The 23,986-nt window shown below is 42.1% G+C and overlaps 1 protein-coding gene across 7 annotated transcripts in view; it reads left to right on the top strand.

The window, feature by feature from the left end:
• Positions 1 to 23,986, top strand: part of MAP2K5 (mitogen-activated protein kinase kinase 5) — a 141,443-nt gene that overhangs the window by 50,065 nt on the left and 67,392 nt on the right. For 5 of the 7 annotated variants that reach the window (XM_054213672.1, XM_054213669.1, XM_054213673.1 and 2 more), the window contains 6 exons: positions 2,242 to 2,310; positions 2,409 to 2,490; positions 6,485 to 6,546; positions 12,866 to 12,914; positions 20,605 to 20,678; positions 21,608 to 21,658. In XM_054213672.1, the coding sequence (XP_054069647.1) occupies positions 2,242 to 2,310; positions 2,409 to 2,490; positions 6,485 to 6,546; positions 12,866 to 12,914; positions 20,605 to 20,678; positions 21,608 to 21,658 (387 nt within the window). The remainder of the gene's footprint in view (positions 1 to 2,241; positions 2,311 to 2,408; positions 2,491 to 6,484; positions 6,547 to 12,865; positions 12,915 to 20,604; positions 20,679 to 21,607; positions 21,659 to 23,986) is intronic. The other 2 variants (XM_054213674.1, XM_054213670.1) reach the window with 1 other exon arrangement.

Genomic DNA, 23,986 nt, shown 5'->3' with positions numbered 1-23,986 from the left:
GGGGGGGGGTGGGTTTCTTGCTTTAATGCTGTTCCAGCCCATGCTTAACACGTTTGCCTCACATATTCCTAAAAGTTGTTTCACCCATACAAACTTCATTTTCTAAATACGCTTAGAAATTTTATACAAAAGGAGTATGACCATGGAGAGTACAAGAGCAGATTAAGGCAGTGCTGTATAGGTATTTGATTTTTATTTTTTTTTATTTCCCCTTTCTGCCCCCATTTCAATGCTGTAAATAACATAAGGTTCTTCCAACCTTGCCATCGGATGGGTGTCTCTCTGATGTTCTAAGGCACACAAGCCACAAGTGTTAAGATGGACGAAAACACTTCTGTACAATAGTTATCCGGAGAAAGTGAGATGGTGATCTCTCCTAATTTACTTTGTGGTGACGTACGCTTACCGTACCAGTGCGGTACGTTTCTGTACGTGCTCTACTCTGCAGTATCCTGAACGCTTGTAAAGAGGGTTGCTCTGCTTTTCCAGGTTATCCTCACTATTAGGATGCAGGGTCTGTATGTAATTATAGTTAATGCAAATCAGCCGGAGACCTTTCTTCATGCCAGGTCTTGGCTGATTGGATGTCGGTGATGTATCTGACGCTGATCGTGCTAACTAGTCATCGTTCAGGGCGCCGGAGCCTTCACAGTGACCGAGGCAGGGAAATTTCTCACTGTTGAGTAGAATTTAGTGAGGTAAAATTTTAATTTTATACTGTTGACAAGATTAAATTCTCTTAATATTCAGTGGGTTAAACTGATGGTACTCCGGCAAATTATTTTAAGTTTTTCACGCTGGAAAAATGTAAGTGAATATTGTTGGCAAATGATTATTGATCTAGACAAGTGTGTTAAACGTTTCTTGGCAGCCCTGTATTACACTTACAATTCAGTTTACTGACAGCTTTTATAAATAACCCTAAAGCAAACTCTTGATAGAAACAGGTTACCGTTTTTTCTTTTAGACAGATTTTGATACTGTAAAATGCGTGTGTTTGGAAATGGTCTCTTTGTATTTTGTTTCGTCAGCAGTATGTGCAGCCTATAATATCTATTCTGCTAATTCTGCAAACTAACTAGATTTTGTTTCCCTTTAGCTTAAAGTATTAAACTGTGAAATATCGCGTGGTAGCACACTGAGCTTGGCAAAATGCATTTGGAGTCCATTTTGGTTTATGTAGTAGTACTTAGCAACTGAGCGTGCAAGTCTTCGAGTAATCATGGCAAAGAATTGTCTGTTCAAATTGACTTTCAGTGCTGGTTCTGTCGGAACCAGCGTCCGTATTAAGAGGGTCTGTCTTGAAAATCCGGAAAACCTATAAACTCCAGTCACTGCACCCCACCTTCACTGCAGCGCTCGGTACGTTAGTCCTGGTTAGCAGCCTGGCCCAAAATGGTGAACAACGAGGACATAGACGGAGGGAGCGGGAGAAAAGCGTGACAGTGAGCGGCTGAGCGCTCGGAGTCAGGTTTTTTGTGGTTGTTTTGAGGAATGCTTTGGTGACGCGTACCTAAGCGTCTGGACCATCTGCTCCCATCTGCATTTTTTCCTGTATATTTATCCGTTTTCCATGTTTCATGCAATGTTAGGAATTTATGTAAAAAAGGGGGTAAATATGAATGAAACTGTAAGAGTGGTGGTTAGAGACGCTCCTTTAGGGCGCCACTGAGACATCCAGAGATCCTTCCAATACTGCAGTACGTACTTAGCCCCGAGAGCGAACATGGGCCGTTCAGCAAGGCCTGCCGGGGCCACGGCCCTCCAGGCTTTTTTGCAAGACGTGTCTGTAGCGAGGAGAACGGGTGCCGGGCAGAGGCGGAGGGGGCTGTGCCGAGCAGGACCTGGGGGGTGGTGGCACCTTGGGTGACTGAGCAGCAACTCTGAGTTGACCAACCTGCAGCTCTACCCAGCCTGCGCTTCACATTACGTGTGGGGCTTGTCTTCAGCTTCGGACTCGTCTCCTCGTCAAGTCCTTAAACCACAAGCCTTGTGACATTTCCTGGATAAAATTGGCTGTTTAACTTAGTTAACTCGTAGCTGACTTTTAAAAGTAAATAACTCTGTCCTTTCATTTCCGTTTTCTTCCTTTGCCCATCGCTCTGTTAAAATATTCTCACCACCTATTCCTCTCTTTCCTTTCCTCACTTAAGGATAACCAATACACTTTTTCGTTAATTTTGAATCATTCACTTACTTTTTCTGTCAGTGCTAAACATACGTCCATTGTTTGTATTTTAGGTCATACCCTTAGATATAACACTGGAACTCCAGAAGCAGATAATGTCGGAGTTAGAAATTCTTTATAAGGTATATAAATTTTCTCATTTTGATTATTCTTCCTTATAATCTTCTTACAGCAAATTTTAAAACAGGCTTCTCTTTTTTTTTTTCTCTTCTTTTTCCAGTGTGACTCATCGTATATCATAGGATTTTATGGTGCTTTTTTTGTAGAAAACAGAATTTCATTGTGTACAGAGTTCATGGATGGTGAGTTGCGTATCTAGTGTTGTGCTTTTAATTGCTAAGCATGTAAATGGGAGAATCACAACAAAAGATGTGCTTTTCCAGAATGGAGCAAAATGCAGTAGTATGACTTGAAAATGTAAAGTATTAATAACTTTGCAGGTAGGTGGTTTTTTTTAAAAAAAATGGGTTAGCATTGAGATGGTGTTATATTCTCCGTGGTACGCTGTATTTTCCTGAGTGTAACTTCGCTTACTTTTATTGAAAATGTAAATAGAAGAGAAATAAATGCTAGCTTAATTTGTGGTTTGATATTTGAGTCTTCCATACAATCTGTCCTCGCTGACAAAACAGCTGTTCCTCACTTTTACTGTTTTGATAGCCAAAACAGATTTTCTTTTAAAGAAATCTATTAACCCAATGTCCTATGTGTTTTCAGTGGAAATCGTCTCTTAATTGCAAGAGAAGGAATTATTTTCTAACGCAGCTGTTTAGCAGTGCCGCGCTGAGTTTCTTTTTGGGTGTACTCCTGTTTCCCCCAATGCCAATCTTCAGACCAACAGTGTCCCCTTCCCCACAGTCTGATGCCGCTGTCATTATGGAGATGTATTAGTGCTTTGCTTGGAAATCTTGTACTGCGTAGCATTCTTGGAGAAAAGGCAGGAAAAGTGTACTGATTACAGCAATTTATAATCATTGCTGCCCTCTGTGTATCAACGTTGAGAGCGTGTCTCACGACCAATGCAGTCCCCTTGTGTCTCGTGCGCAAGAAGCCCCTTCGCAGCGTTCAACTTTTAACGTCATGTTGTTACAAGCAATAGTGTGTTACTCTCTCCAGGATTTCCTTATGAGCCAGCGTTTTATGCCCTATCCAGGTTTTTCACAGAGGTTGGGTTAAGCTGGATATAAAGAAGTAAGGCTCTCACAAATAATTTACTGTGGAGGGAGGGCTTTCTGGCAGGAAAAATTTCCAAAGCCAAAAGTGTACCGTTAAGCATCGTTGAGTAGCTTCTTTCTTTCTGATAGGGACCACGAATAAAGCCCTTTAGGGTTTTATGGTGCATTTTGTTTTCTCCCTGTTAAAATGGTCTGTTATTACTGTTATTTCTCTCTTTTTACACTTATTACCTCTGTCCCACTGATCTCTGTGCCCCATTTCCAAGTGTGAGTATTCTCTCAGATTTTCCATACTTGATGAAAGAGCCTTACATTTAGTCAGCAAAGCCCACGAGTGAAATCCTTTGCTGTTCTCATGCTGTGTGACTATAAGCCATTTCTCTGTTCTGTCCTTGCAATTGCACTCAGACTCACAAGCCTGTGCTAAGCAGTAGCCACATGCAGTAAGGAAGCATCTGCTCATGCCAAAACATGCATCTGCCTGGAGTATGTATGCTCTTGCTAATTCCAAATTTATTTTTTTTTTTTAAATGATGGACATAAATGCTTGCAGTTCTGAATTCTTGTTTGAAAATATTTAAGCCTTTAGGGTACGCATCCTTCATGATGTTGCCCAACGATGGTGTTTACTGACCATGCACAAATTACTTGGAATTATACTGGAGATGACCTCTGGTCTGCCTCATGTTGTGCGCTCCTTCTGGCAGAAAGCAACAGCAATCATTTAAAGGAAGAACAAAATGCAAATAAAGGGACCTTGCCTTTTCCCCCCCTCCTCCAGACCTTTAATTTTTATGTGTAGGGATGCAGGTAAAGATAATAAAAAAAATACTTTCTCATCCTGCAGATAAACAGCTTTAACCTTGGCAAATTTTTAACCCTTTTGACTGCCTTAGGCCAGTCTATAACATTTTCTAAATCCATATCCCGTGACTCTCTTTGCCCAGTTATATCCTGTACCATATTACAAAACATAGGTGTTTCCTTTTGAGATTACCGAGATAGAGGTGGATCTGCGTCTTTTGGGATACTCCTGGCTTAGGGGTGCACGTATAGTACCACAGTGGGTCTTTCCTGGCAGCTGCAAGCAGGAAAAAGCCAAATAACTCCAAGTCTGAAAATATCAAAATACTGAGGTGGAACTGACCTGGATCACCCTCCCACCTGCCAGCTGATCTTAAAGATCGACGGAGAAATGAAATGAGGCTTTCTAGTCTTTGCCCTTTTATATTGGTAATAAAGATTATGTTCTTGTAAAGAAAGATGGTGAAATGTACTGTTGCCTTTTACTTACGGTGTCGCCTCTTTTCCTTGAAACTGCTGAGCACCCACTAAATTCCCCTTAAAAGCAGGGCGAGGTGCAGGTTATCAGACTGTACCTAGATGTCTACGCATAGATCTGGGAGCCAACATTATATATTTAGATTTGGAACTGTTGTCTGCTACAGAATTTTTTCTCCATAGAAGAATGGCAGGTTTCCCCGATTGTTTGCAAAAAGATACTTTCCTTCATTTTTCAAACAGCACTACCTTTAGTGACGTCTCCAATAGCAAGACTTAGCAGTTTGCTGTATGAAAATAGGTCTTCTATTTGTCCAAAATTTAAGGATGAGTTATAAGCATTAGCAGGAACCACCGGCCGTATGATTGCCTTCTGTTTGGCTGTTGTAATGAGCAGTTGGTTTCTGTGATGCTTCATCCTCTTATTTCTATTAAATAGTATTTAACTTTTAAAACTGAGGTTCATTATAATCCACAGGCAATATGGACAATGTGAGTCGAAAGATTACACTTAATGAACAAAGAGTAGTTTCAATGACCTGGAATCAGAGCAACATCAGTGAAGACAAACGCCGTATTTCTGACAGTAGAGATCATGAGGAAAACAAGGGGGAAAAAACCAACAACTACCACAAAACCCCCATCAATAGAATAAGTAGTATAGCGTAAATAAGAGCTGTTGTACAGTTAAGGCTGAAGACTGGAATATAAGGACCTTGTGACTTCTTTGGATTGCAGCATTTCAGAATGAATGACTTCCTACTTTTAAAAAATGAACCATAAGGAATGTACAAGGTGTAGTTTTCTTAATTGCTGAGTATTGGCCTGACTTTTCCCAGTGGTGTCATCAGTAAAATCCACACGCTACGCTGAGAGCACAGTTAGATCAGTGCTGAGCGCTTCTGAGAGCCTTAAGCCTTGAATGAGACAACACATTGTTGCAAGCTAATGGGAATTTGCTTATCCTTTATTTATTTTTTTTCTTCCATTACACTTGGATATTTTTAATTCTCAATTTTAAATTTCCGGTCTTGCTGAAGAATTTGTATTTCACCCCAGGGACATTTTGAAGGCTGGTTTGGTCATGAATCTGCTTTGCAGAAGACAAGGGAAAGAATCCTCCCCAGTCCCTTGGGAATGTCTGTAGGGCCATTAGAGGGACTTGGGTTTCTCGCTTTCCCCACAAATGCACGATGCTGGCTGGCGTGGTTTTGTCCTCAAACCAGGACGCTGGCTGCGCAGGATTATGCCAGACAATTACTTTTGTCCCATGCTGGAGTTTACTGGCAAAACTTACCTGCTTGCCCAGGAGCTCCTTGTCTTTCATTTTTAGCCATCGGTGTGGACACAGTCCACAATGCTCAACCAAACTTCCACTGGTTTGATCATGGGGAGGAAGCTGGCTTTAAGGATTGTATGGGATACCATGTAATGTTAGCGCCGGGTTTTGGGGACAAGGTTAGGAAACTTGAGATTTTGAAGTCTACTGTTGCTTTTTGGGATGACGCTGTTATTCCTGAGAAGTTACTCCAAGCCTGGTGGTTTTGAGTTCTCCAGTTTTGATGTTCTGTCCTGTGACTGGGAGGTTTTCTAAAAGGAGTTTTAGTATTAATGCTGCAAGCAAAAATAAGTAATGTGGGTGAGGAGAGACCTGAGTACTCTTTCATGTGTTTATTCAGAGTTTGGTAGGTTTTTAAGGTCAGTTATTTCTGACACGCTTGTTGTTACATCATTGATGGTGTTTTTATTAATAACCAGGGCCTAGAAAACCCTTGTGACTTCAAATCTAGGGCAGTGTTTCATTTTGCGTTACCTAAGCACGTTTTGTTTGTCCCTGCAGGGGGTTCTTTGGATGTTTATAGAAAAATTCCAGAACATGTCCTCGGAAGAATAGCAGTGGCTGTAAGTACTTTTTTTACTTTTTGTTTTCCAGTTTTTGATTGTGCGTGTAACACATCTCTGATTTGAGTGTGCACCTGGCCCTTTGGGACACTGAGTCATCTCCAGGACCCGTGTCCTCTGCGTGTCTGTGTAAAAGGGAGGGTCCTTCCTATCTCATGCTCTTCCTAACCATCCTGTGTGCACAAGGACAGCGGGGTTAAGGAAGCCTTCCTTCTGAGTGACCAGCACAGGAGTTGCTGGAGGCTCACGAAGTGTGAATGGATGGGATAAACTGAATGAGATAAGAAAAAAAAAAAACAAAACTATGAATTTTCTGGAGAACTCTGTGGCCGTGTTTCTTTGTATCAGCCCTTGTAGGATAGAGCAGTCCACTTAATCGCCTTTATTTAGCCTTTAAGTCCTTCTGTGCTATATGGTTTCTTCAAAAAGTGATTCAGAAGCCCTGTCCTTGCCCTTATGGTGATCCCTTGTCTGCTGCTTCTGCTGATTCTCATGTGTAATTTCCGTTCTAATTGTCCTCGTTCTGTACAAAGTACCTCAATTAGATTTGCTTCCCAGGTTGAAAAAGTTAAGTCGGTTCCTGTTACCAAAATGCAATGGCAGAACGCATTTGCGGTCGTCCCCTGTGGCAGATGTACTCGTTAAGGCAAATAAGGAGGAGGTTGTAGTTTTTACTTGGCACAAGCCAGGCCTGACAACGGCTGCCTGGGGACAGGCTGCGCTCTCACCCCTGTGCTGGGACCCTTCATGCGTGAGCGGGCACGGCTGAAGACCTAACAGTGATTTTATGGGAGGGGTGATCTAGGAAGAGCTATCAGTCCCCGGTGTCGACTCAGTTTGGGAACAAGGAGTTGGCAGTGGGATCCTCAGAGCACCTGGTAGCCCATCATTGTGTCTCCGCAGCATTCAGCGACTGCGTTGCTAGAAATTCACCAGCTGTGATTGAAAACTCAGACTACAGAGCAACAACAACAACAAAAAAAAAAAGTTGTGTACTTTGCCACAGCTGAACACAGGGTAAATGACCAATGCCTTAGTGGATCTCACAAGGGAGAGAGATGCTGCTAAACAATTGCTAAATATAAGGAATACTTTGATAACTTAAGCGGTTTAAAGCATAACAAAGTTATTCTATCATGTGCCATTTAATTAAGTGCTGGGTTTTCACATTCATTATACATCAAGCTGACAATTTAAATCCTTTAATCCAACACAGGCAGCTATTTAGTCTCTGTTCATTGTAATTCACAGCTCTACTTTCTCTTAATTTGTGTGGCCTGCCCAGGGTGATGAACATCTTTCTCTGATGCTGTTTCCTCTAAGTAGCTTCAAATCTGCTCATTATATAGCTTAGGCGTTTCTTATGGAATTTGAATGCTTTTCACCTTTAGTTCAGAGTAAAAACGTTTCATCTTTTCTTTCCTATGGAGCAATGAATGATAAGTTGCTCACAGTGTCCTCGTATTCCTGATGCTAAATAGCATGTGTATAGTGTAATAATACTGGGATGGACCTTCAAGCATTTCTTCGGATGCTTCTTCCTTCTCCTTTTCCTTATCTCGCTTCATATTGTGTATTTAATACATCCACACTAACTTACCGTATTGTTTCCTTACTTGTTTTTGTCTCTCCTCTCCCCCATCCTCCGTAGCCCACTTGGCTTGGTATTCTGCAGGTGTTCTCTTCCAATTTTTCACTTATCCATAACGGTGGTCCTGCAGCCCCATCTTTTATGTCTTTATATACGTTTTTTTGTTCACCTGCAGGGTCATCTTTTTACAAATCTGTTAGTTAGTGAGCATGACTCCCTGACATGGACGGTGAGCTGATATTTAACTTTTCCTAGTTATTTTGTTTGCTGCTTTAGCAACCTGTACCATGCCCGCTGCGGTGCAGGGGGTCAGAGAAGAGGTGAACAAAGGAGCCTTCAGAGAAGGAACTCGTCCCTTTCTCCTGCTTCTCCGTAACAGAAGGTGTGCGCTGAGGCTGAACCGGCACTGGCAGCTTCCTCTGCTCTGGTGCTGGTTTTTTGCTCAATTGGCATGGTAGACTTGTTGGAAGGAGGCAGTGAAAGCCTTTGTTTTCCCTATAATTTATCAGTGGCAGCAGGAATGGCTCCTTTAAGTCTTCACAAATGGCTACCCTGCATCTTGGTGTCTGACATTTCAGTAGAGCCCAGCAGCCCGTTTTGTGGGTTGGGGCACCTTTTTTGCCAAGTGCTGCTGTACACAGACACCGTAATCCCCACCCCGAACAGCTTGTGAAGATTACCCAAAGCCTGGAGGATTTCTGTTCGTGTGCTGAGGAGAAGGAGAATGTCAAACAAAAGCGAGAGCTCGCATGCATGGATTTTGTGGACAAAATCTGAGCGCCCATAGTCTCTCTTTTTGTTCTTTTTCCAGTCTGTATGTTTTCTTTCTGCCTTTCTTGCACCGTGTACACTTGAGTCATTTGTCTTTTATTCTCCTGAGACATGTACAATGCATTGGTCTATTGAAGCTGCTTAATAATATGTGTGACCTGCACATCTGTTAATTAGAATACCTTTTTGTTGTATTTGTAGAAGTTTTTAAGTACAAGCATTTCCAGAGGAAAATGATGCAGGCAGGTAGAGACATTTAGCAGCATCCCAGCATTCCTCTCGCTCCGACTTGGTGATTTTCTTGCTTCCTTTCCTGTTTTACAAATTCAATCATCATGAAAAGCGGTGGGCTGACAACCCTTGAAAACAATTGTCCTACTCACAGCAATGAGCATGAAAGGCGCAGGAAATTCCAGCTGGTCTAGAACAAGTTCTGTGTCTGCTCAACACGGCATGGCAAAGGGAGCATGGTGTCCCTGTGCTTTACTTACTCAATTAAACACCGAGTCGTACCCAGGGTCCTTTCCTTGCACTCTTTGATCTCCACAGACTGGGGCTGAGCTACCTGAGAGAGGCATCTCTTTCCTGACAACCCTGACTTCTGTAGCCACAAGGATGGGACTATGTTGCTACTCATTTCCTTGAAATACCACTACAAATGCTTCTCAGATACCTGCAATGCACTGCTTAATGGGCATGAATGGTCTTGCTCTCTTGTACGCTCCCCTCCCAATCACACTTTCTCATGATTTGGCAGGAACCAGAGGAGAGTTTTGTCTGCGGAGACAATCGGGCATTTTCTGATCATGGCAACTGCCACTGTATTTTTTTCTGATGTGAGACCTTATCTGCTGAGAATTAAACTGGTTGCCACAGGGTCACGTAGAGTATATGTAGTCTTTACATCGTAGTGTTCTTCTGCGTTCTTGTTACCCGTTTCCCGTTGAAGAAGTGATCGCCACTAATTGTGGTGGACAATTGGCTTTCAGGCTGAAATATCAGGAATCTATTGTCAGGTGCGATATTCTTCTCTCTTGGTTATTTTTTTGAGTAAAGGGCGGAGGGGAGGTTTGAGGCTGACAGACGGAATGCTGAAAATAAAGCAAGGCAATGAAAAGAAATCCTTAAAGGAGGAAAGCATTTGGGGAGAAGCACTGTTTTTCCAGGGACAGGACCAAGCGGTGGGAGAGAGGTAGAGTTGTCTGAGACATGGGTCCCCAAGAAGCTGGAGGGATCTCTGACTTTGTCATAAAATTCATCCTGGTTTCCTGTATGAGACAGTGTCAGCGAGAAGGGGGAATCTCTCTTCTTCCTTGTGTTCTTTATTTGTGTGAAGGGCTGGTGTGTTTTTCCAAAGGGAAAGTTTATCTTGGGAACCCCAAAGTGATGCTGTGGTCGCTCCTGTTTCCACACCGATGTGTACGTACTCGGGTCTGCCGATGTAAAACCTGTTCTACCTTTGATTGCCACTTCACACATTTATTTTCACTTCAATTTCTGACGCGGTGACATTGTGCACTGTATTTTGAGTGCTAATGTTGATTGAAGTTCTCCCTGAAAGGATGTGCACTTGAACTGTCAAGAGAGTGAGTGATTGACAGCAGGTAGAAGTACTTTTTGTGTCAAGGCTTTGTCAAGTCATTGTTGTAAAACCTACTTTACTGAATACCAATAATTCCTGCTAGATGTTCAATCAAAAGATACTCTCTTCCAGCACCGTTTTAGAATAATATTTAATACTTAAGAGTCTTTCCCTAATAGGCAAATGCAAGGTAAGTGAATCACGGTACTTTACGCTAGGTTAGTCCATTTTGGGGGCTCGTGTGTGCATATTTGCAGCCCAGGATAAAGGGAAAAACTCTTTTAATTTCTTTGTACACTGATGCCGAGAGGATCTGAATGTGAGAGTTTTTTAAATATCATGTCTTTTATAACTGCTTATTCAGCACATTCCATAATAAAGCTGTTTAATAACTCACAGATGTTGATGTCTTTCCCGTAGGAAACGTTTCCTTTTTTCTATGAATGCATGCTTTAACATGAATTAAATAATTTCATAACAATTTAAAATATTTTAAATAGTCTAAATATACATTTAATAATCAAAGCAGCTTACTATTCTCAGAATCACTTTCAGCAATGGAGGAAGCCTGAAATATTGCACTCCCTTTATTTTTGCATCAATATTATTATTTTTTTTTCTTCTTCTTATGTCAAAATGCCGCGTAAGTAGAATTCCCCTGTTTTGCTTTTTGAAAGGCTAACGTGAACAAGGCCACACCGCTGGGCATGCAGAATTTGACTAAGGCCTTTTGTTACAGGTAATTACCATCTGAGGCCGTGAGATGGTTGGGTACGGAGTGCGAGTTTACCACGGAGGAATTGCCACCTGGAGTAATTTACTGGGGATCCAAAATCATTATTTGCTTTACAAAAGAGATTCGGATTCCACTGACATTGTTTTTGGTGACAGCATAAATTTTAAAATTATTTTTCTAATCCAATAGGAAGGCTGACAATTACTGTGCTATCTGCTTTGGGGCTGTGTAGTATTTTGATCACTTCTGCTTGACCACTGCAACAGAAGTAATTTCATTTTGGTCTGTTCGGACAATGAAAAGAATGTAATTGTGTTCTCTGAGAACAACTTTGCAAACATCGGAAATGCTTTATTGGTCTGGAGATGCACAAAGAGCATCTCCAGAAAATGAATGAGATGTCATCTCATAGATGGAAACTTTGTAAAAAAGATTTGCTCTACTGAAAAAGCTGACTGAGACGGCAGAGGTGCTTTGGGTAAAAAGGAGGCAGAAGTAGCAATAAGCGTGTTAAGTCTTGTTAGTTCTCTGGGCTTGTAAAAGTAGTAAATCTAGGGAAAAAATTACAGCGTGAAAAATGCAAGAAGTATTGGGGATTAATTACTTCACAGAAACAAAATCTGCAGAGAGGGTAACTTGTAGTGTCCAACCGCTTTCTTAGCGAGTTGACTGAACGGCTTGTTGAATTTGGGGCGAGGATGATGATATTGTGCATAGAAAATAAACAGAGTAGCAGTTGGATCCCGCGGTGGTCTTGCCAGATCTGAAAGAGCTGTACGTACGGATTCAGTGTAAGGAGGTGTCACGGGTTGTTGTTTTGGGAAAGGTACCTGCGTTCATACTACAAATGCGTCTCCTACGAATTTTCATTACAATGCATCCCATAGGTAAGGCACTCCAATGTAGTACTGGAGTGAGAGGTTTTTAAATTTGCTTTTAACAGTTTAGCTAGTGGAAGGAGCAAGTTCTGAAATAGCAGGCCAAAGTCTGCCCCAGTTCTTATCTTTTAGGGGTGCCAATGGTATCTTCTGGGGCTATGGAATACAGTAAGGTTTGTGTTTGGTGTTTGGTCCAGGATGAGGAGTGTAATGAATAAGACAGTTTGCACGGTTCAAGAAGAAATGTCCGGCATTCGCATTGAGTAAGTAAAAGCATGGGAAGTAAAGGAGGAAAAAGTACAGATGCACCGAATGGAAAGAAAGGGAAAAGGAGGATGAAGTGGAAGAAGCTATAGAGGTTTTGTTGTTATCTGGCCTTTGATTTCACCGTGTCGCTTTTGTTGTAAGAAGACAGATCATTACGTACTTTGTCTTTCATGATTTTTGACACCCCAACGAAGATAGATGAATTAAAAATACATTGAAATGCCTAAAGGGTTTCAGTATAAGCTCAACTGACTTCAGCTTACCGATCCTGGGAAGAAGCTTATTCCTGTGTTCTGAAAGAACCTGTTGGTCTGCAGGGGTTCATGTGGGTCCGGCAGCTCTTTGGAAGGGACGCTTTGTCTCCCCCTTTTGTGGTCCTGGCTCCGTTCTTCGCTGGAACTCGGATCTTTAGTGCCTCACGCCAGCTGAGGTGCGTAGTGTTTCTTACCAGGAATCTTTAATATGTGATGTTGCTTTTTCTTTTTTAAATTCAGGTTGTGAAAGGCCTTACCTATTTATGGAGTCTAAAGATTTTACACAGAGGTGAGTAACAGATGTTTTCTGTTTTGCAATGAAATAACGTATTATTTTATTTTAACAACACTTTCTAGAGACAGTAGACCATGCTAACATCTGGTTTTATTCCAGTGGAGTAATGCAGAATGAATCTTACTCATTAGCTTTGCAGATTTTCTGATAAAATATTTTTACTGCTTTTCCCTTTTATTGCCCTCCCTCCTCCCCTACGAAGACAAAGACTAAAGAAGGAAATGAATTTTATAGAGATTTAGAAGCTTAGAGTTACAAACAGGTGCCCAGTAGAAAAATCAGCAAGGAAAATCAGATGTTTGACTAGTATTGAAAATAGAATATAGATAATTAATTTTCTTACGTGCTTCAGAAATCTCACGTGACGGCCACAAGCGTTGCTGGTCTCAGATCTCTAAAACTGTGGTCCGCTGTCCTCTAACGTGGTCATGAATAGTTAAAGAAACTTCAAACCTGCTTGGACATAAGCCATTTTTGGGTTTTGCTGCTTATTCTCCTTCCTGAAGCTAATCTGTATTTTTTTAAACTTGTCATTCATTTCTTGCTTTTTAATGTTACATTTTGTTAAAAACTTATCTGTTGCGGTAAGTTAATTCAGGTATACTAGAACTTTCAAAAACAATGTCAGTTCTGGAAACAGTGGAAAATGCTGTTGAAAGAACAAAGAAGCCTTTCCCCCTAACCCCCCACCCCCACCAACCCCAAAAGAAAAAAAAGAGAAACTCATTACATTTGTAATGTTTCTAAAGTGTCTGAAAGTAACTGCTCTGGTTCCTAATGTTGCTAACAATACTGTTTAATTTAACCCATCTGCTCCATCCGTGTGCACAGTTGGAGCGTGCAGTAACCGCCATCATTTGTGATTGAAAGAGAAGAGTAAAGTAGAGAGACACGTAGAAAATTTTAAGTTGCAAACCAAATAGGTAAGGACACTTCTTCTGGGGTGGTGCCTAGTTCTGGCGTGGCTGAGAGGAGGTAGGTGCGAGGGTCTGGCGAGGTGGTGAGCAGTGCCTGGGTTCGGCCTCCAGCGTCCTGCTGCGAACGGTGCAAGGCGTCGGGCACCTCTGGAGTCATCCAGAAATCTCTGCGCTGAGTGGGGAGAACAAGCGAATGGGAAACGCTAGTTCCCGGTAGGTATTGAGGTCCTGCCCCTCCTTAGAGCTTAGGCTCCGACTGTCCTCAGGCTTTTGCGGAGAGCTTGTAGTGGAGGAAGTGACTGATCCTTCCTTTGTGTAATGGCCCAGCGAGCAGCTGTGCAACGGGACATCGGCTTCAATTCCTCCTTGGTCTCACAGCATCTCCTCGCTGGGAGATCGCTCTGATGTGACAGCACAGGCTTTGTTACCCCTGATTAGAGGGGGTGTGAAATGCTAAGGCTGCTGGTGTATTTGACCTTAGGCTGGATTAAAAGAACAGAAATAACCCAGAGTCCATGGCCAGCTTGGTGCGGATACAGGTTACCAAGGAGGCTTCGTGTCTGATGATGGTTTAAACATTTCACCTACTAGCCTGGATGTTGCCAGACGCAGAGATTTATCAGCTCCATCCGTTCTCAGGAAGAGGGTGAGCAGACTAGATGCCAGAGCTGCCACAGCGATTGTCGGAATAAATATAAAAGCAAAAGCAGCTGGAACGTCCATGGCTGGGTGTCACTCTGTATAGGCTACGTGGTCTTTGCCAGTAACGCTCAAAAAGAAAAAGCAGATTTGAAAATTTTTTTTCATTTTGAATTTTTTCATTAAAGATTCTGGCCACCTACTGGAAGTGATTTGGAGAGAGCATTGTGGTCAGGGATGAATACTATAACTAGCATTTTGTTGCTCTTCTGCTGTAAATTTAGAACCTGGGTGCGATTTTTGCTTTCTCGGTAAAAATGAGTCTCCCTTTCTGCATGGGTTTCATTGCCTTGATTGAAGAGCAGCTCTGAGTTTTTGATGAATTATGTACGGTCCTTGCTACGGTCTAAAGAAAAGCGCAGAAACTGATTTTTCATCGCACTTCAGATGTTTCTGGCCTTGGACTGACCAAGGTGAGAACAGCACTGCAAAATGCCATGGAGGGGACAACTGGCGTTCCAGCATCCAGCAGAGTTTCCTCAAGGGACTGGTTTTCAGTATTACTCTGTACCCATTTTTAAGATACAGAACATGTGTGCGTACTTCTATATCTTAAAAATGGATGCAGAGTAATACAAAGCAAGGAAGATGCCTGTTTCTCCCAGTAATCTCCCTCAGCTCTCGACTGGTTTTAAAGTGTCGGAGGTACACGAAAGACAGTGTCACCCTGACTGCCTTGCTGCCGCACGTAAAGCAGACCATGCAGGAAGGCTCGCGTAGGCTAAGAAGTCAAGAATTTCCACCGTGGTGATAACGAAGGTGGAGAAGAGAAGCAGTCATCGTGAAGAAGCTGTGTAAGGCAGCGCGGCAACCAGCAGTTTGTGAGTAGAGCATGGAATAAAGCAAAGGAAACAAACAATGAGCCAGTCTTTTATTCCAGATCAGACATTTCAGCAAATATTACAGCTTAACTTCAAAACAAACCTTGCAACTAATGAGGTGATAGCCATGCATATTAATAAACCCAAAGCTGTAGTCATAGTCATCACACCCACATCAAACATAAACATAAGATTAACACCTACACCACTTCTTTGGAAGATGTGAGAATGTCCCAATGATAAGTGTGCTCTTTTCCCCAGAGGATAAGAAGTAAAAATGGAAGGGTAATGAGAAATTAACTTAGATTTAAAACAGAATTAGCAATTAAACAAGTCTAATCATGTACAAAGTCAAAGTTTGTATAAAGACAAACCAAAATCTGTTAAGTTCAAGAATAAGTATAGACCGTGTGCATTTTATCTGGTATTTTTTTTCTCTGTTCACACCTCCTTATTAAAAGCAATGTATGAAATAAATGTTACCCGCTTGTGTTTAATTGTACTGAGCTGTATTTGTACGCCTGACCGTGCACCGGGGGCCAGCGTATGTTGTGTGGTTTGGGGATATTGGTTTTTGACTAGGTTTTAAATTTGGATCGGAGTTTTGGAAGTGTTTTCTGGTTTGTGATGTGCGAGGTTGTGCAGAGTCGATGATCTGGAGATCTTCCTGGACTGTCCGATGGTTGTGTGTCTGTCTACGGCAGAAGGGAGGTTTGTGCATCACTCCAGACCATCTCTTTCTTCCCGAAACATTCCCATAGGAAGATATTCAAATCTTCCTTTGTTTTGGCGTAAGCTAACCTGAGCGGAGGAGTGCTGGTTGGTAGGGACAGGCGCTGGTGCAATATGGAGGGTGAGCGTTCCCGTTGTCTCAGCAGGACTGTCGTTTGCGGAGGATTTCACCAAAGATGTGCATTTGGATATTTCCCCCTGCTTTGCTAGCTTTGTGAGAACTGAAGCGACTTAGTGCCACATTTAATGAAGCACAGACGAAAACACCGGGGCGTGTGTGTACACGTGTACATACATACCTCCGTGTGTCCATGTGTGTAGCTGAACACACACATGCACATTCGTGGACCACTTCGGTTTATTTGAAAAGAATAATCCTGGCCTCTGCGAAAAGCGTGCTGATGAGGTCATTATGGCGAGAAAATATTTTCATTCTTCCAGCAGCTTCACTTTGTTCGCAGTAATGTTCTGTGAGCCGTCTGCAGCTAAAATTGTGCGTTCGTATCTCTTGTCTCCCTTGAACCTGGCGTCTTGCGGTTTTATATTTTTAAAAGACAGAAGAAGTCAAGAGACAGCTTTTAAAAATCTGGTGTTTCTTTCCCACAGTCATTAATCTGTTTGCTTTTCAATAAAACAAGATGACTGAAATCCTTGGTGTTCAAAAAGCTGAACCTCTGACAGTTCTGTTTACTGGTAAGTAAGAGCTTGGAGGTCCCATTTATCTGCAGAGAGGTGAAAGGACTTGGGCAGATATATCAGAAAGAGGACTTGTTCATCCTCTATAATGATGCTTCATAGAAATCATTTGTATTAAGCAAGCACTGGTAATGGGAGCATAATGACCCCTTTTGGCTCTTGTTTAAATTCTTTCACTTCTAAACAGTAATATTAATCACAAGCAGATGGTGCAGAACATTATTTATGCACATTTGTTTTCCAAAAACAAAAAATGTTTAACCCATTAACTGAAGCGGTTTATGAAACAAAAAGGCTAATTTACTGATTGGGTGATTTTTCTCCCCGGCTTTCAATGTGAGATATTCGGTGAAGTGACATTTTTGTCTAGGATTGTCAATTCCTTTTTTCTTGAGGGAAACCAATGCAACCATCGGAATGCATAGCAAATATTTGCTTAAATTCCCCCATTTGCAGTGCTAGCTAAATCCCGCTGCAAGGACAGATAGCGTTTCTTCTTAGCAGTGCCTGTTTGGCTGCAGCTTGCTCGGTAGAGTCCCCAACCTGCATAAGCTTCTCTTAATGGGCTGATGGGCTAATTGCTTTTTTTCTTTTAGGATTTTCTTTTATTTATTTATTTAAGTTTTGTTTGTTCAAGGATTTCAGGATCAAGTAACGCTTAATGAATGACAGATGTCTTTTTTTGATTATATCGACTTAGCATCACATCCAACGTGGGAGCAGGGAAGGGGAGATGGGGTCTGCAGATCCCCAGCGATACACGGCGATGGCTGGGTAGAACCTTGGCTCCTTGGTGGGAGCTGGGCAGCCCTGGTGGGACAGGGCATAGATGTGGTGTGGTGGTTTCCTCTGGTGGGTTGTGTAAGGCAACAAGGACTTGTGGGCTGCCCTTAGAATCATAGAACTGCCGGGGTTCGAAGGGACCTTTCAAATCTTCAAGTCCAACCTTCAACCCAACTCTGACAAAAACCATCACTAAACCATACATCTAAGAACTACGTCTGCCTGTGTTTTAAATCCCTCCGGGGATGGCGACTCCACCACTGCCCTGGGCAGCCAGTTCCAAGGCTTGACAACCCTTTCAGTGCAGAAATTTTTCCTAATATCCATCCTAAACGTCCCCTGGCACAACTTGAGGCCGTTCCCTCTTGTCCCATGGCCTGTTCCTTGGGAGAAGAGCCCGACCCCCCCTGGCTACCCCCTCCTTTCAGGGAGCTGTAGAGAGCGAGAAGGTCTCCCCTCAGCCCCCTTTTCTCCAGGCTGAACACCCCCAGCTCCCTCAGCCGCTCCTCACAGGACTTGTGCTCCAGGCCCCGCACCAGCTCCGTTGCCCTTCTCCAAGTGCCCTTCAGCTGGAGACCACCCTGCCTCGTCCTCTGAGCTCATGACTTGTACGTGGTTGAGTCTTTACAGAAAGAAAATTTGGCTACGTGCATGGTGCCTGAGGTTTCCGTGACGTCGTAGCGCTTCATGCTTAGAGCTTCCTTCTGCCTTCCCAGACCCTTCATTCCGCTCAGTGACGGGATTCTTGCATTGTTAAAAAAATGATGCAGTTGATCCGGTCTTGATCCCACAAACCTGTTTCCAGCGGTACTGCACCAAAATGTTTTTCTTGTCTGTTTGGTTGTTAATTATACTTGTGACATTCTTTGGAATTAAAAGGAAGAGCCTCTTGTTATGCTGCAGTTTTCTTTTAAAAGTATTAGTATTGTAAACAACTGGGTTCGTGCTGCACGACGGCAGTGTTTTCTCTGTGTGTAATTGCATCTGCTCTTTAGTTCGTTACAATTAAGCGCGAGCCTGGTAACGAGGTGGCTCTATTGGCTGCCATATTTTTAGAAAGAAGGTTAAACAGGATTACTGTGGAACTTACCGTTCTTGGGATTCGGGGTAGAGCCTGCTGATGGACTCCGCACGGTGCGTTAGATTTAGCAAAGTCACTCGACGCTGGAGAGGAGCCTGCGGCTTCGCAGGTCGCCATAAGCAAATATTTGGGTTTCCCTGAAGTTTTAGTTAGAAAACACATTCCTAAAATGTGGTTGGGAATTATATGGGAAATCTTGTGACTGCGTGGATTGCTCTGTAGTGGCGTGTTGTCGCCTCACCTGAGGCGGGCGAATAGGTGAAAGTCCCTCAAAAATGCAGCACGCGGATTGAGTTCCTGGAGATGAAATGGAGATCGCGATGCGCAAACTGGGTCTGTCGGTGCTGAAACGTGATGGAGACGCTCGTGGCTGGTTTTTCGTTTGGCTTTGGGGGGAAATTGCAAAATGTATTGGCAGTATTGATACCTAACTTAAAACATACAGATCCACTTAAGCTATACAACGTAATATTGAATGCTCCCCTTTTTTAAACTGGATTTTTAGCTCAATTATAGGAAAGCATTTAATCAGCTTGTTAATTGAGGTTATACATTTCTGCATTACAGAGACAAATTAAGCAAGCTACTGTGGTACCAGAAAACATCTGCTAAACAAAGGCAAACTTAATGATAAACAAAATTAGGTTCTTTTCTTGTTGGGTTTCATCCATCTGCACCCAACTAGTGTTCACTTTTAAAGAAGGCAGAGAGACAAGCTATTGCTTTTAATCCATTTTGACAGAAGAAAGCAGCGATTAGGCAAAGCCACTGTGCCTCTAATCTTCCCAAGTTTAAGCCAGCACATTATGCTTTCCGACTGGCATTCCTGGAACAGAAAGATGCTCGGTGTTTCTGGCACTACAGTCAGGCTGGATGCTCAGCAGTTTATTGTGCGTCGATTTTACGGCATGCAAGAGAAGTATACCGACTTCTTTTGGCATCAGAGGGGGTCAGCAGTAAGATTTTTACACCGACAACCTGGCTTTACGATGTACATTGATGTTTTATTTGCTGGAGCGGGATTAGTGATCAGTTTAAGGCATTGCTGGCAGTCAACCTCCAAAAGCTCTCAAGCCGTGCGATGGGAGCCGTTTCATGCCGTAGAAGCCATGGAGGTGGAAGCCAGTGGCTTTGAAAAATGGTGTGCACGAGGGCAAAACTGCACCGTGCACCTTCCTGGGGCGAAGGAGGCTCAAACGTGCCTGTGGGTTTGTGTTTTGCCTGTGTTCCTCTCCGCAGGTGTTTGCGTGGGATACTTTGTGTTTGCAATTTTTATAGAATATTAAATGCTGCTTTTGTCACTAGGTGGAATTAAGCGAGGGCTGTTAGAGAAGGGGGAGGCAGGGTTAATTGCAGCGTTGAGAATACGAAGTCGCAGGGCTGGGATGGACCTGAAGAGGTCAGCCGGCTATCTATCCCCCCATACTCAAACAGCCTTCGCTCTTCGCACCATCGCTTTCGGCTTGTTCCTGAATTGTGCACTGAGTGGTTCCCGCTCTGTCATTTCCACTTCGTGCCGTAATCTACACATCTCTTCTTGCAGACCTACTCCAGCCTGCACTGCAGGCAGTTTAATTCTATATTTATGCAGTTGATTAATCTCTGCCTAAATGCAGTGCTTCTGTTTGTCCCTATTGAATTTCGTCATATATTTAAATGTGATTTTTCCAGTTTGTCAAGACCACTTTGAATTCTAGGACCTATCCTCCAGTGCACTTGCTGTCCCTCCCAGACTGGTGTCACCTGCAGGTTTAATGACATGGATTATTAGTATTTGAGAGGTGCGGAAATAATGTCACGTGTGCTGCGAACTGGTACAAACCAGAGGTTGCATTTGAAATAAATCTTTGAAATATTTCCTATTAAAATCTGTCGTGCCGATATTCACAGCGATGTCTGTACATGCGATGCGTATCTAGGATAATATAGATCATAGAGTTTTGTTCCCTCAACAGATGTGAAGCCGTCTAATATGCTGGTGAACACGCGGGGCCAGGTGAAGCTGTGTGACTTCGGGGTTAGCACGCAGGTAATTCCCCCTGTAGATCTCTGCCCCCTCTCCTTCTAACGTCAAAATCACCTGGCTGCCAGACAGCCAGCCCCACAGCTCCCTCCCCTCTGCTGGGACAGCCCTATTCATTTTTAATCTCTGGGCGACTTTTCTTCATCTGAATATGATTGTTCATTGTTTAATGACAGTAAAAACTGCTGATATTGTAATTACTACTTACGAATAGCAATCTTCATTGATATGCAGCTTTGATATGAAAGCGTTTTGGCCAGACAAAAGGGAGGGCAGAACGAGAGATGTGTCTGGGGAGCCCAACTGGCCCACAATAAAAATTAATATTGGGAGTAACAATAGTGGTGGGCTTTTACAATGTGCAGCACAAATTTTAATTAATTTCCATTTTGGGCCTCCCTGGAGGACTTCTCTGATAGTGACCCATGAGCTTGCTGTGATGTTGATTTGAATTTCAGCACCTTTACTCTCAGCCAAACACGAGGACCAAAGAGAAGGTCAGCCTCGTATTATAAGTTGTCAGAGTCTGTTGTCCCTCCAGCGTATTTAGTGCTCGTTGCATTCAAGTGATGAATGTGGCTTTATTCACGTCTTGAGCCAGCTGACTGAAAAATGAGTGCGCTCAATCCTACTTCAAATTGACTTTTTATATCAGACTAGTTTGGGGTACTAAAGCGATAAGCATCCTGTTTAACAGAATTGTTTAAGGTTATCTGCCATAAACTGTAATGCAGTGCTTGTTTAAATTGGAACTCTCATTCCGAACAAAAGAGAGATTTAATCATTTTTAATGCCTTTGCAGATAAATTTGTTCCCTTTTACATAATTTTTAGTTGATTTATGGGAATGATGATTGTAGGTTAAATGAGGAATAATTGCCCATTTTATTTCCACATTATCTTTATATTGTTCTAACAGACTGTTTTGTCTGATAGCTGGTGAATTCTATAGCCAAGACGTATGTTGGAACAAATGCTTATATGGCGGTAAGTGGATTTATGCAGGAATAACATTTAAATAGAAGTATTTGTTCACAGTCTTGTTCCGTGTAACGCAGCGTATATTCTAAATCAATTCTCAAACTTCATCTCTCCCTGTCCCCGGCATAAGCCGTGTCTGAATTGCGTGTGCCCCAAAACAACTCCCCTTTGCTGTCTCACGGACCCGCTCCGTGCTCACCCACCAGCTCTGTGCCCACTGCGCTTCTTGCTGATAGGGAAGAGTAATATTGGAAAAGTGTTTCTTTTGTGTATTTTTAGTTGCCTTTAGTGCATTGTGACAACTGGGAACAAAGAAGAGAGCCAGTTCAACGTTAAAAAAAACAGTTTTCCACTGATAGCCTGTGGCTCTTTGCCGACCGCTGACAGTCCGATACTGTCTGCGCTTTGGGAATTCCCAGCCTGCGGTTTAGCAGAGCATTTGGACACGTGCAGACGGCTCATGGACGTGGTGATGCCTCGCCACCTGTGGGGGCGTTTCCCATGAGAAGCGCCGTGTAAATTTGAAGCTAAAAATATTGGGCTCAAAATATTAGGGCATTAAATTGCATGTTGTGTAACGCTAATAGCATGCATGTCAAGTCATCAGTACGTTTCACTTATATTTAAATTTTCATCTGAGTGCTTGTAATGGTGAGACTACTTTTCTCCTTTTTCTGTGCATTAAACCAGAAATCCCCATCGCTTTTAAATCAGAGTAACACGTTCCTGAAGATGTGTCGTTTGGAGGAGCGCCGCTGCTGTCGGCGAGGGTGGGAGGTTTGGGTGTAGCAGTTCTGCCTGCCCTGACAATTGGCAGGGGGTGTCCGTGCCTTTGGGATGAATGTGGTGGCGAGAGCTGGTCTGAAAGTAAACTACAAAAGTTAGCATGTATTTTCCATTAGATCAAGTTGATTAATTTTAGTTCTCCATTTAACAGATGTGAAAACCTAAATGTTTCATTTCAGAGCAGTATATTAACTGTTGTCTTTTATTTTTGGCCTTTAGAATTCTTTTAGCAAACTACTTATGTCGTCATATTAATGAGGAAAAAAAAAAAGTATTCAGCTTTTTTTTAAAAAAAAAAAAGTGTCAGACAATACAAAGTGGTTGATACTTGCATTTTTCAAACCTCAGAAAAGAGGAGAGAGAAATCCATGACCTTTAATCGCTTTCAGGTATTTTTTCTTAGTTTCTTGCAAGAAGAAAGCAGGCCAGGGTGTCCATTTATTTGCTAAGTGCTTTTCTAGTCAAGGTATTCTCATTACGGGGCTCCTGAAACACTCGTGTCACCATCCTAGAAAGACTTGGGCTATCCTGTGTCATCAGAATATTGCGTGCAGAAAAATGTTTTTTTTTTTAAAAAAAAAGAAAAAAAAAAAGAAAAGGGAGAAAAATAGGGTCTTGTGTATTACCACATTTGCTAGTAAGCCTGCTGATTTCTATGCCTCCATGTGCTGAAAGAACTGGAATATTGCAAATCGGACAAATAAACAGCTTCAAATTAATCAACTTTTCCAACTCAGCTGTTACTCTTAGAGTGGTTTTAAGCAGGTTTGAGAATTGGATTGTATTATGCTTTTAGTGTACAAATCAAGATTACTGTTTTCTTTCCCAGTTGTACATTAAGTAAATTACTTTCTTTTTCTTGTTGTTTATGGATGAATGTGATACGTTCATCTATTAATTGAAAAAGAGAAGTTTAAGTTAAATCATATCTGATCTGATTTCATGTGTTAAAATTATTTTGCTTTCTGAATGAGTCATTCGTTGTCATCAAATTTATAGTCTAGTCATCAAAAAATGACGCAGGTCATAAGCTTTGCTTTGCCTGCCTGTTGGCAGACTGGGAGTGAATTCGAAAACATTTAAAAAAATTGAGGTTTCTGTTTAAAGTAAACAAGAAAAAAAGCTTTCTTTTTTTTTTTTTTATTGAGAAACTAAAATTTCCAACGGAAATACATTTTCTGTAAAATCATTTTATTACCACTATATATATAACAAAATTTTGGATGAAAAGAGTAACCAGTTGGAGAAATTTTTAAGAGAAAACATTTTTGAGCTGCGTATCCTTAAGGATGGTCTCTGCGTAGCACACTTTACTTTATGCATGTGTTGTTTTCATCTGCTTTTCCATACTCTTTATTTCATGCGAGTAGGCTTTTTGTTTCAATGTTCAAATGCTTTGCTTGCCGCTGTTTTCTAAGAGTTTATAATTTCGAAATGTGAGGTTGCTGTTTAAACCCTGAGCTGTTGTAACGAAAGAGTAAACAATTTACTATTGCTCAGTTTGAATTACGAATCTGATCTGGGGGCTGCGGAAAGGCCAGGGTCTCA

The sequence above is a fragment of the Rissa tridactyla genome, chromosome 9, assembly GCF_028500815.1.
Source record: "Rissa tridactyla isolate bRisTri1 chromosome 9, bRisTri1.patW.cur.20221130, whole genome shotgun sequence".
Lineage (NCBI taxonomy): Eukaryota > Metazoa > Chordata > Aves > Charadriiformes > Laridae > Rissa > Rissa tridactyla.
This window is presented reverse-complemented; position numbering and strand designations above follow the sequence as displayed.